Source organism: Bos mutus, chromosome 28 (assembly GCF_027580195.1).
Source record: "Bos mutus isolate GX-2022 chromosome 28, NWIPB_WYAK_1.1, whole genome shotgun sequence".
NCBI lineage: Eukaryota > Metazoa > Chordata > Mammalia > Artiodactyla > Bovidae > Bos > Bos mutus.
Window position 1 is genome coordinate 36,216,892 of NC_091644.1, and position 15,974 is coordinate 36,232,865.

Here is a 15,974-nt window from a genome sequence, read left to right on the forward strand (position 1 = left end):
GACACCAAAGGACTTGCAGAATGATAGATAAAAATATAAGAACTCAAGGAAGCTTTACCTTATGGATTTGGTAAATGACACTGGGCTGAGTTATACTTAAAATGTCATTGTTGCCTTTCAGGGGCCTGGCATGATCTTTAAATTCTTGTCCTCGGAAGTCTTCTTCACTCAGCTTGTGCCGCTGGATCATGGTCCCCATCCCTCCATCAAGCACCATAATCCTCTCCTGCAGGATAGCTTCAATCTCATCTTGCAGGGTCTTCTTCATCCCTGCTTTAAAGAAAGTGAAAATGTGAGTTTCCAAAATGAAAGGGGAAAAATAGGTGTGGAGAGAGATTGCAGACTAAATTAAAATAATTCACAACAGGGAGTAAATGGGGCTCATAGATATATTCTCTCAATCCTGCAGACTTTGAAAAAGGCTGCCCCAAAATGTTTTCATTAAGTTACAACAATGCTTAATGAAACAAGAGGTTATACACAGCACAGAATCACTGGTATAGCACTACATCAAGGTTAACGTAGGCTGTAGTTATTCCTGTTTCAAAGATGAGCACAACAGACAGCAGAGAGCCAATTGCTACAAGCCCAGGCCAGCTGCTGGAGGTCTGCAGGACTCCCTCCCCGTTGGCTCTGTGCATGTGCCCAGAATAAGACATAAGATTTGGTTTGATAACCAAAAGCCATCAATAATTCCAAACTGCCATTTAGACTGTTAAGTCTGACAGTCTCTTCCACTACCACCAGAACTCATGACAGGCTACCCAGTCTTGAAAAGCCCTAATGATTACTCCTTCCAATCCTATTTTCTGGTCTCCAAGAACTACTGGAAAGCCACAAAACCATGCTGATTGGAATCCTCGCAATTCCTAACTTTGAGCCTCTTCTTTGGTTCACCTTTTCTCAGCTCCCTCAACAACACTTCTCATATCTGCTGTCCCAGACCTCTGCTTGCCTTTAGCACAAAATCCTTCTCATCCTTTTAACTCAGAGGTGATTTCACCTAATCCTGTACAAGAGTCTTCTTTGGGGAGCTCCCCAAATTCACCTTCCACACACACCACAAAATCCTCTTGTAGCTTGGTTCCCTCTGCACCTAAAGAAGAACATGTGATCACTTCCACCCACACCTCCCACTGTCCTTCCCATTTACCCCTTCCCACCTCCAGCAATTCTACCTCAACCTATCTTCATGCTGTGGCTTCTTCCTCCACCACACTACTGAAATCACTCCCTAAAGTCACACATGGTCTTCTAATTATCAAAAACAATGGGCTCCAATCTAAGACTCAGATTCCAAGCTGTCCACTTGTTACAGCCTGCCCCTCAATCTACTGTCCAAAACCAAACTTGCCACATTCCCTGTCTGATTTCTCTATTTTTCTGAATGCATCACCCTTTGCAGAAAACTGACCTGACAACCTCAGTGTTACGTGACTCCTCATTCTCCTTGATAATCGTATCTACTCAGATCTCAAGCCCTATAGCTCTGGCATCCAAAATGCCATCCATATTGGGCCCACCTTCCATCCCAGTGCCAACCCTTTCCTCAAGTCATTACCACACATTCAGCCATCATAGGTCCTCTGTGAGCTTCAGTTTGCATCCATGAAAACTAAGAAAGACAATGCCTGCTCACTCCAACTTCACGGAATTGTCTTATGGGTTAAAGGAAATCAGATACAAAGATGCTTTGTTTAAAAAAAAAAAAAAATCAAGTGTCATACAAACTGTCATCTCAACCACCGGGGTGACTATACCTGGTCACCCTATGTTCCAATCCATCCTATGCACCAGATTCATCTTCCTAAAAAGCATGTTTAAACCAGTTGCTTCCAATGCTTCAACAATGCTTCCAATGCTTCCAACCTTCAACAATTCCCTACTGCCTACCAAACTTACTACAAGTTATTCAAAACAAACTACAATGACACCCACTGCTCTAGTCAACATGTACTTCTGTGCTCCCTGAGAGGGGAGAAAAGCTGGAGTAAAATGCAGCTGGCTCTAAGCTCTTTGAGCCTCTTGGAGGAAGACTGGGATTAGGCCAACTCATCTGTATCCCTAGCAATACCAAGGACAGTATCCAGCAGTTAAGTGTTCAGTAAGTATTTCCTAAACCGACACAGCAAAACAGTGAGGAAAGATGACAAGAGAAGGTATTTAAACCCCAAACCAGTAATGTATGAATATTTGTAAACTGGCAGTGGTGCAAATGTAAAACCCAGACCTTACTGTCCAGAGTCTTAGGTATTCTATAAAGAAACAGGGGATGGATGGTGGCTATAGAGCTATTGTGACTGAATGATTCCTTAATAGGCTTCAGAAAGGTTGTGCTAGCAACCTGTAAATTGGTGGGTATCTGGTTTCTTTCTCAAAGGGCATTATGTTTATTTCAGGGTTTACTATTCCTTTCAAAAACTGGCTAATTTTGTTTATTGAGCTAATAGGGGTAAGAAAACTGAAAAAGGAACAAAGTTAAGATCCAAAAATCCGAGCAGTAGTACTTCAAGCACCAAAGGAAAAAAAATCACTTCCTGAAAGTGTGAAGAAAAGGCAGGGCTTACTGAGACATATATAACAGAAAGACTGGTAGGCAACCGGGCAGTGGTTTGGTCATTTCCAATTAATGTCAACAAAGGCAATTCAGGGGTGGCATTAATTTAGACACCCCATGATGTGGCTGTCCTTCAGCTAAGAAACACTCAGAATTTGATATGATTAAGCTAATGGGGATAGGATGAAAAAAGCCAAGAAATCTGGGTTTTAGTCCCAGCTCTCAAAAGTAGCTATGGGGTTTTGGACAGGCTGTGTTTTGCCTTATCACAGGACATGTGACAACAGAACGAGATGATGCATTTGAAGGCATATTCCAGATGCTAACGACTGGAACTCTCATATCATAAAAGTCATGAGACATATAACCTTGGCATAATCACCCCATAAATGTTAGCAACTCCTATTATGTCATTATTATTGCATAGCTAATAAAAAGTAGAGCTAGGATTGAAACTCTAAAGCTTGCTTTCTATACTCTACAAGTCCAGTGGGTTAAGAAAAAGGATCACAGAAGCCTGAAGCTCTCAGTTCTGTTAAAGCTGGGGCAGGAGGCAGGAATAGCATGTTTACAGATTTAGAGATGAACTTGAATGTGGCACAGCAAACACAATAATCAGCAAAAATATCTACATGGAGATCCTTTCAGATGGGGAATAAAAAGAAAGATTAAAAACTTTAACCTATATGCTCAATTGAATTCCTTTCTTTTTCAAAGAATGTAGCTGCAACTCTTCCTAAAATGAGGGCATGTGTGATGAATCACCCAGTGGGTAGGAACACGGTGTCTGGGCGTGGTGAAGGGGCGCTGGAGGAGGGAGTAGCTCATGCGTGCCTGCATGCAATCAAAGGTTTTTCCCCAAACTTTAAACATTTTATTTTGTAATGGTGTATAGCCAATTAACAATGTTGTGGTAGTTTCAGGAGAACAGCAAAGGGACTCCCCCATACATATACATGTTAGCATTCTCCCCCAAACCTCCCTCCCCTGGAACATAACACTGAGCAGAGTTCCATCTGCTATACAATAGTCCCTGTTGGCTATCCAAGGTATTCAAGGGACTTCCCTGGTAGTTCTATGGTTAAGACTTCGCCTTCTAACAAAGGAGGCACAGGTTTGACCCCTGGTTGGGGAGCTAGTGGAGGTGATGGAATTCCAGTTGAGCTATTCCAAATCCTGAAAGATGATGCTGTGAAAGTGCTGTACTCAATATGCCAGCAAATTTGGAAAACTCAGCAGTGGCCACAGGACTGGAAAAGGTCAGTTTTCATTCCAATCCCAAAGAAAGGCAATGCCAAAGAATGCTCAAACGACCGCACAATTGCACTCATCTCACACGCTAATAAAGTAATGCTCAAAATTCTCCAAGCCAGGCTTCAGTAATACGTGAACCGTGAACTTCCTGATGTTCAAGCTGGTTTTAGAAAAGGCAGAGGAACCAGAGATCAAACTGCCAACATCTGCTGGATCATGGAAAAGGCAAAAGAGTTCCAGAAAAACATCTATTTCTGCTTTATTGACTATGCCAAAGCCTTTGACTGTGTGGGTCACAATAAACTGTGGAAAATTCTGAAAGAGATGGGAATACCAGACCACCTGACCTGCCTCTTGAGAAATCTGTATGCAGGTCAGGAAGCAACAGTTAGAACTGGACATGGAACAACAGACTGGTTCCAAATAGGAAAAGGAGTATGTCAAGGCTGTATATTGTCACCTGGCTTATTTAACTTCTATGCAGAGTACATCATGAGAAACGCTGGACTGGAAGAAGCACAAGCTGGAATCAAGATTGCCGCGAGAAATATCAATAACCTCAGATATGCAGATGACACCACTCTTATGGCAGAAAGTGAAGAGGAACTCAAAAGCCTCTTGATGAAGGTGAAAGTGGAGAGTGAAAAAGTTGGCTTAAAGCTCAACATTCAGAAAACGAAGATCATGGCATCCGGTCCCATCACTTCATGGGAAATAGATGGGGAAACAGTGGAAACAGTGTCAGACTTCATTTTTCTGGGCTCCAAAATCACTGCAGATGGTGACTGCAGCCATGAAATTAAAAGACGCTTACTCCTTGGAAGGAAAGTTATGACCAACCTAGATAGCATATTGAAAAGCAGAGACATTACTTTGCCAACAAAGGTCCGTCTAGTCAAGGCTATGGTTTTTCCAGTGCTCGTGTATGGATGTGAGAGTTGGACTGTAAAGAAGGCTGAGTGCTGAAGAATTGATGCTTTTGAACTGTAGTGTTGCAGAAGACTCTTGAGAGTCCCTTGGACTGCAAGGAGATCCAACCAGTCCATTCTGAAAGAGATCAGCCCTGGGATTTCTTTGGAAGGAATGATGCTAAAGCTGAAACTCCAGTACTTTGGCCACCTCATGCGAAGAGTTGACTCACTGGAAAAGACTCTGACGCTGGGAGGGATTGGGGGCAGGAGGAGAAGGGGACGACAGGATGAGATGGCTGGATGGCAACACTGACTCGATGGACGTGAGTCTGAGTGAACTTCAGGAGTTGGTGATGGACAGGGAGGCCTGGCGTGCTGCGACTCATGGGGTCACAAAGAGCTGGACACGACTGAGACTGAACTGAACTGAACTGAACTGGGGAGCTAAGATCCCATGTGCCTCAGAGCCAAGAAAACAAAACATAAAATAGAAACAATACTGTAACAAATTCAATAAAGACTTTAATAATGGTCCACATCAAAAAAAGTGCCCACTCTTGCCACTATTATTCAACATAGTTTTGGAAAACAGAGCCATGGCAGAGAATAAAAAGAAATAAAAGGAATCCAGAAGAAAAATAAGAGGTAAAACCCTCACTGTTTGCAGATGACATAATATTATACATCAGATCAGATCAGATCAGTCGCTCAGTCGTGTCCGACTCTTTGCGACCCCATGAATCGCAGCACGCCAGGCCTCCCTGTCCATCACCAACTCCCGGAGATCACTCAGACTCATGTCCATCGAGTCAGTGATGCCATCCAGCCGTCTCATCCTGTCGTCCCCTTCCCCTCATGCCCCCAATCCCTCCCAGCATCAGAGTCTTTTCCAATGAGTCAACTCTTCACATGAGGCGGCCAAAGTACTGGAGTTTCAGCTTTAGCATCATTCCTTCCAAAGAAATCCCAGGGCTGATCTCCTTCAGAATGGACTGGTTGGATCTCCTTGCAGTCCAAGGGACTCTCAAGAGTCTTCTCCAACACCACAGTTCAAAACCATCAATTCTTCAGCACTCAGCCTTCTTCACAGTCCAACTCTCACATCCATACACGAGCACTGGAAAAACCATAGCCTTGACTAGACGGACCTTTGTTGGCAAAGTAATGTCTCTGCTTTTCAATATGCTATCTAGGTTGGTCATAACTTTCCTTCCAAGGAGTAAGCGTCTTTTAATTTCATGGCTGCAGTCACCATCTGCAGTGATTTTGGAGCCCAGAAAAATGAAGTCTGACACTGTTTCCACTGTTTCCCCATCTATTTCCCATGAAGTGATGGGACCGGATGCCATGATCTTCGTTTTCTGAATGTTGAGCTTTAAGCCAACTTTTTCACTCTCCACTTTCACCTTCATCAAGAGGCTTTTGAGTTCCTCTTCACTTTCTGCCATAAGGGTGGTGTCATCTGCATATCTGAGGTTATTGATATTTCTCGCGGCAATCTTGATTCCAGCTTGTGCTTCTTCCAGTCCAGCGTTTCTCATGATGTACTCTGCATAGAAGTTAAATAAGCAGGATGACAATATACAGCCTTGACATACTCCTTTTCCTATTTGGAACCAGTCTGTTGTTCCATGTCCAGTTCTAACTGTTGCTTCCTGACCTGCATACAGATTTCTCAAGAGGCAGGTCAGGTGGTCTGGTATTCCCATCTCTTTCAGAATTTTCCACAGTTTATTGTGACCCACACAGTCAAAGGCTTTGGCATAGTCAATAAAGCAGAAATAGATGTTTTTCTGGAACTCTTTTGCTTTTTTCCATGATCCAGCGGATGTTGGCAATTTGATCTCTGGTTCCTCTGCCTTTTCTAAAACCAGCTTGAACATCAGGAAGTTCATGGTTCACGTATTACTGAAGCCTGGCTTGGAGAATTTTGAGCATTACTTTATTAGCGTGTGAGATGAGTGCAATTGTGCGGTCGTTTGAGCATTCTTTGGCATTGCCTTTCTTTGGGATTGGAATGAAAACTGACCTTTTCCAGTCCTGTGGCCACTGCTGAGTTTTCCAAATTTGCTGGCATATTGAGTGCAGCACTTGCACAGCATCATCTTTCAGGATTTGGAATATTATACATAGAAAATCCTAAAGATGCCACCAGAACATTACTAGAATTAATCAGTGAAAATAGTGAAGTCACAGGATCTAAACTTAATATACAAAAATCCCTGCATTGTTATTTACTAACAATGGAAAATCTCAAACTAAGGGAACAATCCCATTCACAAATGCAACAAAAAGAATAAAATACCTAGGAATAAACCTATCTAAAGAGACAAAAGACCTGTATGCAGAAAACTATAAGACACTAATGAAAGAAATCAAAGATGACACAAGAGAGATGGAGAGAGATACTATGTTCTTGGATTGGAAGAATCAATTTTATGAAAATAATCATACCACCAAAACAATCTACAGATTCACTGAAATCTCTATCAACTATCAATGGTATTTTTCACAGAGCTAGAGCAATTTCACAATGTGTATGGAAACACAAAAGACCTCAAATAGCCAAAGCAATCTTGAGAAAGAAAAAGAGAGACGGAAGAATCAACCTTCCTGACTTCACACTATACCACAAAGCTACAGTCATCAAGACAGTATGGTCCTGGCACAAGACACCAAATATAGACCAACAGAATCAGATAAAAGCCCAGAGGTAAACCCATGCACCTATGGTACCTTGTCTTTGACAAAGGAGGAAGAATAAAAGAATATACAATGGAGAAAAGACAGCCTCTTCAATAAGTGGTGCTGAGAAAACTGGACTGCTACATGTAAAAGAATAAAACTAGCACATTTCATAACACCATGCACAAAAATAAACTCAAAATGGATTAAAGACTTAAATAAATGTAAGCCCAGAAACTGTAAACCTCTTTGAGAAAAACATACGCAGTATACTCTTGGACATAAATCACAGCAAGATCCTCTTTGACTCACCTCCGAGAGTAATAAAAATAAAAATAAAAATAAACAAATGGGGCCTAATTAAACTTAAAGGCTTTTGCACAGCAAAGGAAACCATAAACAAGATGAAAAGACAACAGTGAGAATGGGAGAAAATAACTGCAAATGAAACAACTGACAAGGATTAATCTCCCAAATATATAAACAGCTCATACAGCTCAATATAATATCAGAAAAACAAACAGCCCAGTCAAAAAATGAGCAAAAGACCTGAACAGGCATTTCTCCAAAGAAGACATACAGGTGGCCAATAAACACATGAAAAGATGCCCAATATCATTAGTTATTAGAAAAATCTAAATCAAAACTACAATGAGGTATCGCCTTACACCAGTCAGAATGGCCGTCATCAAAAAAAATCTACAAACAATAAAAATTACAGAGGATGTAGAGAAAAGGGAACCCTCCTCCACTGTTGGTAGGAATGTAAATTGAAGCAGGCACTATGGAGAACAGTATGGAGATTCCTTTTAAAACTAGGAATAAAACTACCATATGATCCAGCAATCCCACTACTGTGCGTAGACCCTGAGAAAAACCACAATTCTAAGAGACACATGTACCCCAGTGTTCATTGCTGCACTATTTACAATAGCCAGGACATGGAATCAGTCTAGGTGTCCATCCACAGATGAATAAAGATGTGGTACATAAATAACAATGGGATATTTCTCAGCCATAAAAAAGAATGAATTTGAGTCAGTTCTAGTGAGGTGGATGAAGCTAGAACCTATTAAAACAGAGTAAAGTTAAGTCAGAAAGAGAAAAACAAATATCATTTTTAACACTTATATATGGACTCTAGAAAAATAGGATTGATGAACCTATCTGCAGGGAAAGAATGGAGATGCAGGTACAGAGAATGGACTTGTGGACTCAGTGGGAAAAGGAGAGAGCAAATGGATGGAGAAAGCAGCATCAACATATATACAGTATCACCAATTCAATGGACATAAACTTGTGCAAATTGCGGGAGATGGTGAGGGACAGGGAGGCCGGGCGTGCTACAGTCCACAGGGTTGCAAAGAGTTGGACACAACTTGGTGACTGAACAACAATAAAGTATAAAACAGAAGTTGCTTTATAACACAAGGAGCCCAGCCTGGCGCTCTGTGATGACTTAGAGGGGTGGGGGAGGGGGCAGGAGGGGGGCTTTAAGAGGGAGAGGATATACATATAATTATGGCTGATTCTCTCTTCAAGAAAATTAGAGATACCAAGGGGACATTTCATGCAAAGATGGGCTCAATAAAGAATAGAAATGGTATGGACCTAACAGAAGCAGAAGATATTAAGAAGAGGTGGCAAGAATACACAGAAGAACTGTACAAAAAAGATCTTCATGACCCAGATAATCATGATGATGTGATCACTGACCTAGAGCCAGACATCCTGGAATGTGAAGTCAAGTGGGCCTTACAAATCATCACTACGAACAAAGCTAGTGGAGGTGATGGAATTCCAGTTGAGCTATTTCAAATCCTGAAAGATGATGCTGTGAAAGTGCTGCACTCAATACGCCAGCAAATTTGGAAAACTCAGCAGTAGCCACAGGACTGGAAAACGTCAGCCTTCATTCCAATCACAAAGAAAGGCAATGCCAAAGAATGCTCAAACTACAGCACAATTGCACTCATCTCACATACTAGCACGGAGAAGGCAATGGCATCCCACTCCAGGACTCTTGCCTGGAAAATCCCATGGATGGAGGAGCCTGGTGGGCTACAGTCCATGGGGTCGCTGAGAGTCGGACACGACTGAGCGACTTCACTTTCACTTTTCACTCTTATGCATTGGAGAAGGAAATGGCAACCCACTCCAGTGTTCATGCCTTGAGAATCCCAGGGACAGGGGAGCCTGGTGGGCTGCCGTCTATGGGGTCACACAGAGTTGGACACGACTGAAGTGACTTAGCAGCAGCAGCACATACTAGCAAAGTAATGCTCAAAATTCTCCAAGCCAGGCTTCAGCAATACGTGAACCCTGAACTTCCTGATGTTCAAGCTGGTTTTAGAAAAGGCAGAGGAACCAGAGATCAAATTGCCAACATCCGCTGGATCATGGAAAAAGCAAGAGTTCCAGAAAAACATCTATTTCTGCTTTATTGACTATGCCAAAGCCTTTGACTGTGTGGATCACAATAAACTGTGGAAAATTCTGAAAGAGATGGGAATACCAGACCACCGGACCTCCCTCTTGAGAAACCTATATGCAGGTCAGGAAGCAACAGTTAGAATTGGACATGGAACAACAGACTGGTTCCAAATAGGAAAAGGAGTACGTCAAGGCTGTATATTGTCATCTTGCTTATTTAACTTCTATGCAGAGTACATCATGAGAAACGCTGGACTGGAAGAAGCACAAGCTGGAATCAAGATTGCCAGGAGAAATATCAATAACCTCAGATATGCAGATGACACCACCCTTATGGCAGAAAGTGAAGAGGAACTCAAAAGCCTCTTGATGAAGGTGAAAGTGGAGAGTGAAAAAGCTGGCTTAAAGCTCAACATTCAGAAAACAAAGATCATGGCATCCGGTCCCATCACTTCATGGGAAATAGATGGGGAAACAGTGGAAACAGTGTCAGACTTCATTTTTCTGGGCTCCAAAATCACTGCAGATGGTGACTGCAGCCATGAAATTAAAAGACGCTTACTCCTTGGAAGGAAAGTTATGACCAACCTAGATAGCATATTAAAAAGTAGAGACATTACTTTGCTAACAAAGGTCCATCTAGTCAAGGCTATGGTTTTTCCTGTGATCATGTATGGATGTGAGAGTTGGACTGTGAAGAAGGCTGAGCGCTGAAGAATTGATGCTTTTGAACTGTGGTGTTGGAGAAGACTCTTGAGAGTCCCTTGGACTGCAAGGAGATCCAACCAGTCCATTCTGAAGGAGATCAGCCCTGGGATTTCTTTGGAAGGAATGATGCTGAAGCTGAAACTCCAGTACTTTGGCCACCTCATGTGAAGAGTTGACTCATTGGAAAAGACTCATGCTGGGAGGGATTGGGGGCAGGAGGAGAAGGGGACGACAAAGCATGAGATGGCTGGATGGCATCACTGACTCGATGGACGAGAGTCTGAGTGATCCCCGGGAGTTGGTGATGGACAGGGAGGCCTGGTATGCTGCGATTCATGGAGTCACGAAGAGTTGGACACGACTGAGTGACTTTATTGAACTGAACTGATGGCTGATTCTTGTTGTATGGCAGAAATCAACACAACATTGTAAAACAATCTTCTCAAATTAAAAAATAAATTACAAAAACAAAAATGGTCCACATTGAAAAAAAGTCTTAAAAAATAAGTATTCAAACCTTTGAGGAAAAAAAAAATCCCAGTTTTTTCTACAAAGAAATATGTCTTTTGGCATCAGTAAAATGGCCAGTAGTTTATCAGGAAGGTAGATCAGTCGGTCAAGAATCCACCTGCAATGCAGGAGACCGGGTTCAATCCCTGGGTCAGGAAGATCCCCTGCAGAAGAAAATGGCAGCCCACTCCAGTATGCTTGCCTGAAAAATCCCATGGACAGAGGATCCTGATGGGCTACAGTCCGTGGGGTCGCAAGAATCAGACAGGACTTAGCAACTAAAACCATCACCATCAACCAAAATGATCAGTAAATACCATATGATTTACATGTCTTTGTACTTCTTTCTCCTCCACTGACCAAGTACACAAGAGTTTAAGGAGATAGAAATAAGAAAGCAAAGTTAACATAACAACAAAAGAAATGCCCTCCCTCCGTGCACCCTGGTCTCCTTCATCAGAGCTGGTTTGGCCTTTCTCTACTCACTGCAAATCTGACAGCGGAGTGTGCCCCTACTTGGCCTATTTTCAAAAAAGGGCTAAGCATTTTCCCAAGAGGCCTCTAATGTATTCACTTTTCAAATCAGAAATATAAATTGTTTTCAATCTTTAAGATAGTTCACCATTTACCATAAAACAACCCCATCCCCACACAAATCCTGATAGCTTGTTAAGAGTTATCATATATATAAGAGACAAAAGGTTTTTTAAAAAACTCTAAACAAAACATGTAATTTTTTAAATAAGAAGCTTGACCAACTTAACTCTGTAATTTATGTGCAAGACTAAAAGCCCAAAAAGAACTAACTTAACTTTAAAAAAGTAGAAAGAGATTACTTGACCTATCAAATATTATTATATACTACAAGATATTATAAAATAAGGAAAGTAAGATATAGAATATCTTCTCACTTAGCACATGGCAAGACATCTAAAGACTTAAATAGCTCAACCTATAATTTTTTTTTTAAGTAAATTTGATTACATAAAAACAAAGGATTTCTGTCAAATGAAAGTCACCACTGACAAAAGTAATAAACAGATTATCAACTGAAGGAAGATTCTGCAATGTCAAACTGAAAGGTACTGGGACTTCCCTGGCGGTCCAGTGGTTAGGACTCTGCGCTTTCACTGCTGGGGCCCAGGGTTAGATCCCTGGTCAGGGAATTAAGATCCTGCAAACCACACAGCACAGCCAAAGGAAGGGGAAAAAAAAAAAAAACCTGAAAGAGACTAAAATCTATAACATACCAGGAGCTCCTACAAATCAATAAGAAATTAAACAGAAAAATGGGCAAAAGATGTGAATAGGCAAATCAAGGGAGGGAAAAACTGAATACTCAACAATATATGAAGAGATGCTCCAACTATAAGCCATCAGAGCGACATGAATTAAAACAAGACAAAACCAATATATATGCAATGGATGGGCAGTAATTAGAAGATTGGATAATACCAAAGAAAATCAGAACCCTTGCTTTTTGGAATGTAGACAGATACAGTCATTCTGGAGAGCAACCTAGCAGGAGTCAATAAAATTAAGCATGTGGAAAACTCAACAGTCTCACTCCTGAGTGTATTTCCCAAACAAAGGCTCCACTGATGCATAGAGAACATATCAGAGGATATTAGAGAAGTCGCAAATTGGAGACAACCCTGGGAAATGGCAAAGTCAAATGTGCAGGATGCTCGTGTGTGGAATACTACTGAGTGGTAGCCAGATTTACCACTGTATTGCTCTATTGATTGAGTGAGGAAGTCAGAAACGGCTAACTAGTGAAGTCACTCAGTCGTGTCTGACTCTTTGCGACCCCATGGACTGTAGCCTACCACGCTCCTCTGTCCATGGGATTTTCCAGGCAAGAGTACCAGAGTGGGTTGCCATTTCCTTTTCCAATGCATGAAAGTGAAAAGTGAAAGTGAAGTCGCTCAGTCATGTCCGACTCTTGGCAACCTCATGGACTGCAGCCTACCAGGCTCCTCTGTCCATGGGATTTTCCAGGCAAGAGTACTGGAGTGGGGTGCCATTGCCTTCTCCGGCTCTAGTCCTGTTCAACTCTTTGCGACTCTATGGACTGTAGCCTGCCAGGCTCCTCTGTCCATAGGATTCCGCAGGCAAGAATACTGGAGTAGGTTGCCATGCCCTTCTCCAAGGGATCTTCCCGACCCAGGGATAGAACCTGAGTCTCCTGCATCTCCTGCATTGCAGGTACCACCTGGGATGATATATATAAATAACACAGTCTAAAAGAGAAAGACACAAGGAATGTCCTTGTCCAGTAAGCCTAAGAGATCACAATGTTTTTCCCAGCTTGAAAGGACCTAGTCAATATACTTTATTTGGGTGATTTTTTTTCTACCCATTAATGTTTTATTTCCCAGTAATGATACCATGATTCATAGTAAATGCTCCAAAGAGTAAACAAACATGGTATTAACTGGTTAAAGGACCAATTAGATGTTGAGATGGGTAAGTCAGTATCACCCTTAAGAACCATCCTAAATAATGGTTCTTTAAAACAAGAACCATCCTAAAGACAAGATGATGGCATAAACCAATAAACCCCAAATACACATGATTTTAAGTAATAAATTACTGTCAAGAACACAGTTACTCTATAGACAGAATGATCCCATGTAGCTCTGATTTACTTAGGACTCCCACATCCACTGCACTAACTGGGGAAAACACAGAGCAAGGAAAAGAATTTTGCATTATAAACAAATGATCCCAACACTTCTCAGCACTTTCCTGACTTGACTATATTAAAGACTATCTTCAGTTCAGTTCAGTCGCTCAGTCATGTCCGACTCTTTGCGACCCCATGAATCGCAGCACGCCAGGCCTCCCTGTCCGGGAGGGACCGGAACACCAACTCCCGGAGTTCACCCAAACTCATGTCCATCGAGTCGGTGATGCCATCCAGCCACCTCATCTTCTGTCGTCCCCTTCTCCTCATAAGTCCCTTGCAAGACACTTCATTTCTGAATCTCTAACTTCTAGTTTGCACCAACGTGCTACATTTTGTAGACATGTCTTTGCTTGTGCAATATTCCACTTCTGAAATAGCATACTATTTCTCCTTTGATTTTAATGAGACCGGGAAGGATTAGAAACATGTAACTCCTGCTGCTGCTGCTGCTGCTGCTGCTGCTGCGTCGCTTCAGTCATGTCCGACTCTGTGCGACCACATAGACAGCAGCCCACTAGGCTCCTCCGTCCCTGGGATTCTCCAGGCAAGAACACTAGAGTGGGTTGCCATTTCCTTCTCCAGAGCTAGATTCAAACACTTAACAATTTTCCTTTCATCTGCTGTAAAAAGATCACTATTTAAACTATTCTAAATCTTCAGGGGTTTTTGCTCCAGATACATTCAGATAAAAAAGAAATCACATACTTCATTTTTTTAAATTACATGGGAAAAGGAAGGTCAGAAGTCATCAGTAAAAAATACTGTTCAAATAAATAAATGATATCCCTGTGGGAGATATAGGTCTCACTTTACAGCAACAGTGATAAAATGTTTCTTAGTCACATATCCACCTGTTTCATGAATAATTCTAATGGTCCCATTTATCAGGACCTTAGAATCAAAGGGTCACTAGCTTACCTCTGAAAAATTTCAGTTATGGAATTCCTGAGCTGAAGATCCTTATCTGTCACATCTACTGTTATGTCCTTGTTACTGATTCTCTTGTTTCTTCACTTGCTACTTCATACCTCACAAGTTTTAATAGGTGTATTTGTTCACAAATTACAATCAGGGAGGGCATTAAAGACCTAGAGCTCATTTTAAAACTGAAAATATTGATATACTTAATTATTGTGTTAGTTTTCTTTTTCCTCATTGTTAATGTGAGAGTCACCAACATCAAAATCACCTGGAATTATTATCCCTTATCCCAACCTACTGAGTACCCACTAATCTATTCTAACATAGTGATTTTACACACACTAGAGTTGACAGAACTACTGTTGTTACCTCGAAGTGGAAAATAAAAGTTCAATGCAGTTTTAAATAGCTTTCTGGGCTTCCTTATTTCTCAGCACCTGAACCTTCTTTGGCTTAGATGCTCAATAAACATATTGAATAAGAACGTTCAATCATGCAAAACTTCTATAAGGCCCGGACGGAATACGGTACATCAAATTGAAAAGTTTAGTTACCCTGGCGCTCAGAATATGTTTCGGGGGCACGTGTCGGGGCGTGCTTTATGGATTTGATGGTTTGTCTACCTTGAGAGGAAGCCGGGTGGGTCGGGGAGAGAAGGAACGCAGGCAGCGAGAAAACACGGGACCTCAGGGTTCGCACGTTCAGAGGCGCCGCCCGCCCCCAGGGAAAGCTAACAAGGTGTCTCCGGGTGGTAACTGAATCACCCTAGAGATTAGGAGGTATTAAAGCACCGAAGCGCGGAGAGCGGGTCGCTGCGTTACCAGATGGCGTCAGGTCCTGGAGCGTGGGGGCCATGCTCCGGAGTCTTCTTTCTCCTCCTCCGGCCGGGGGACGCGGCAGAAAAGACGCACCCTCCACACGTGACGGCCCAGAGCCACGCCAGCCAGCGCCGGGCCAGTAGTTCACAGAAGGTCGGGGTTCCAAGGACACTGAGGGGCCTCCCCGCAACCAGACCCGACAGCGGGGCTTCCGTCAGGGCCAGAGCGCCGCGCGGCGCTGACAGGAGGCGCCCGGCCCAGACCGCTGCTCAGACACGTGCTTTCTTCTCGGTCACCTGGCCTGTCCTCGGCAAAGGCCTGGCGGCTAAACCAGCGCGACCGGAGGCCGAGTCGACAGGAGGACGCGGGCCTGACCCGAAGAGGAGGACGACGTGGCGACCGAGGCGCGGGGCCACGGCTCGCAGTCCCCCGTGGGTTTGGGTAACTCCGAAAACTGTTATTCTGCGCGCAATCCGGGCTCGCAG

General features: G+C 42.7%; 1 protein-coding gene across 3 annotated transcripts in view; it reads right to left on the minus strand.

The window, feature by feature from the left end:
• MTR (5-methyltetrahydrofolate-homocysteine methyltransferase) overlaps positions 1-15,958 on the minus strand; it is a 129,657-nt gene extending 113,699 nt beyond the window's left edge. The window contains exons 1-2 of one of the 3 annotated variants that reach the window (XM_070364872.1): positions 15,493-15,958; positions 59-270 (exon numbers count right to left, since the gene is read on the minus strand). In XM_070364872.1, coding sequence (XP_070220973.1) covers positions 59-270; positions 15,493-15,526 — 246 coding nt within the window. In that variant the 5' untranslated portion in view covers positions 15,527-15,958. Of the gene's footprint in view, positions 1-58; positions 274-15,492 lie in introns of all 3 variants that reach the window. The other 2 variants (XM_070364871.1, XM_070364873.1) reach the window with 2 other exon arrangements.
• Positions 15,959-15,974: the final 16 nt, after the last annotated feature.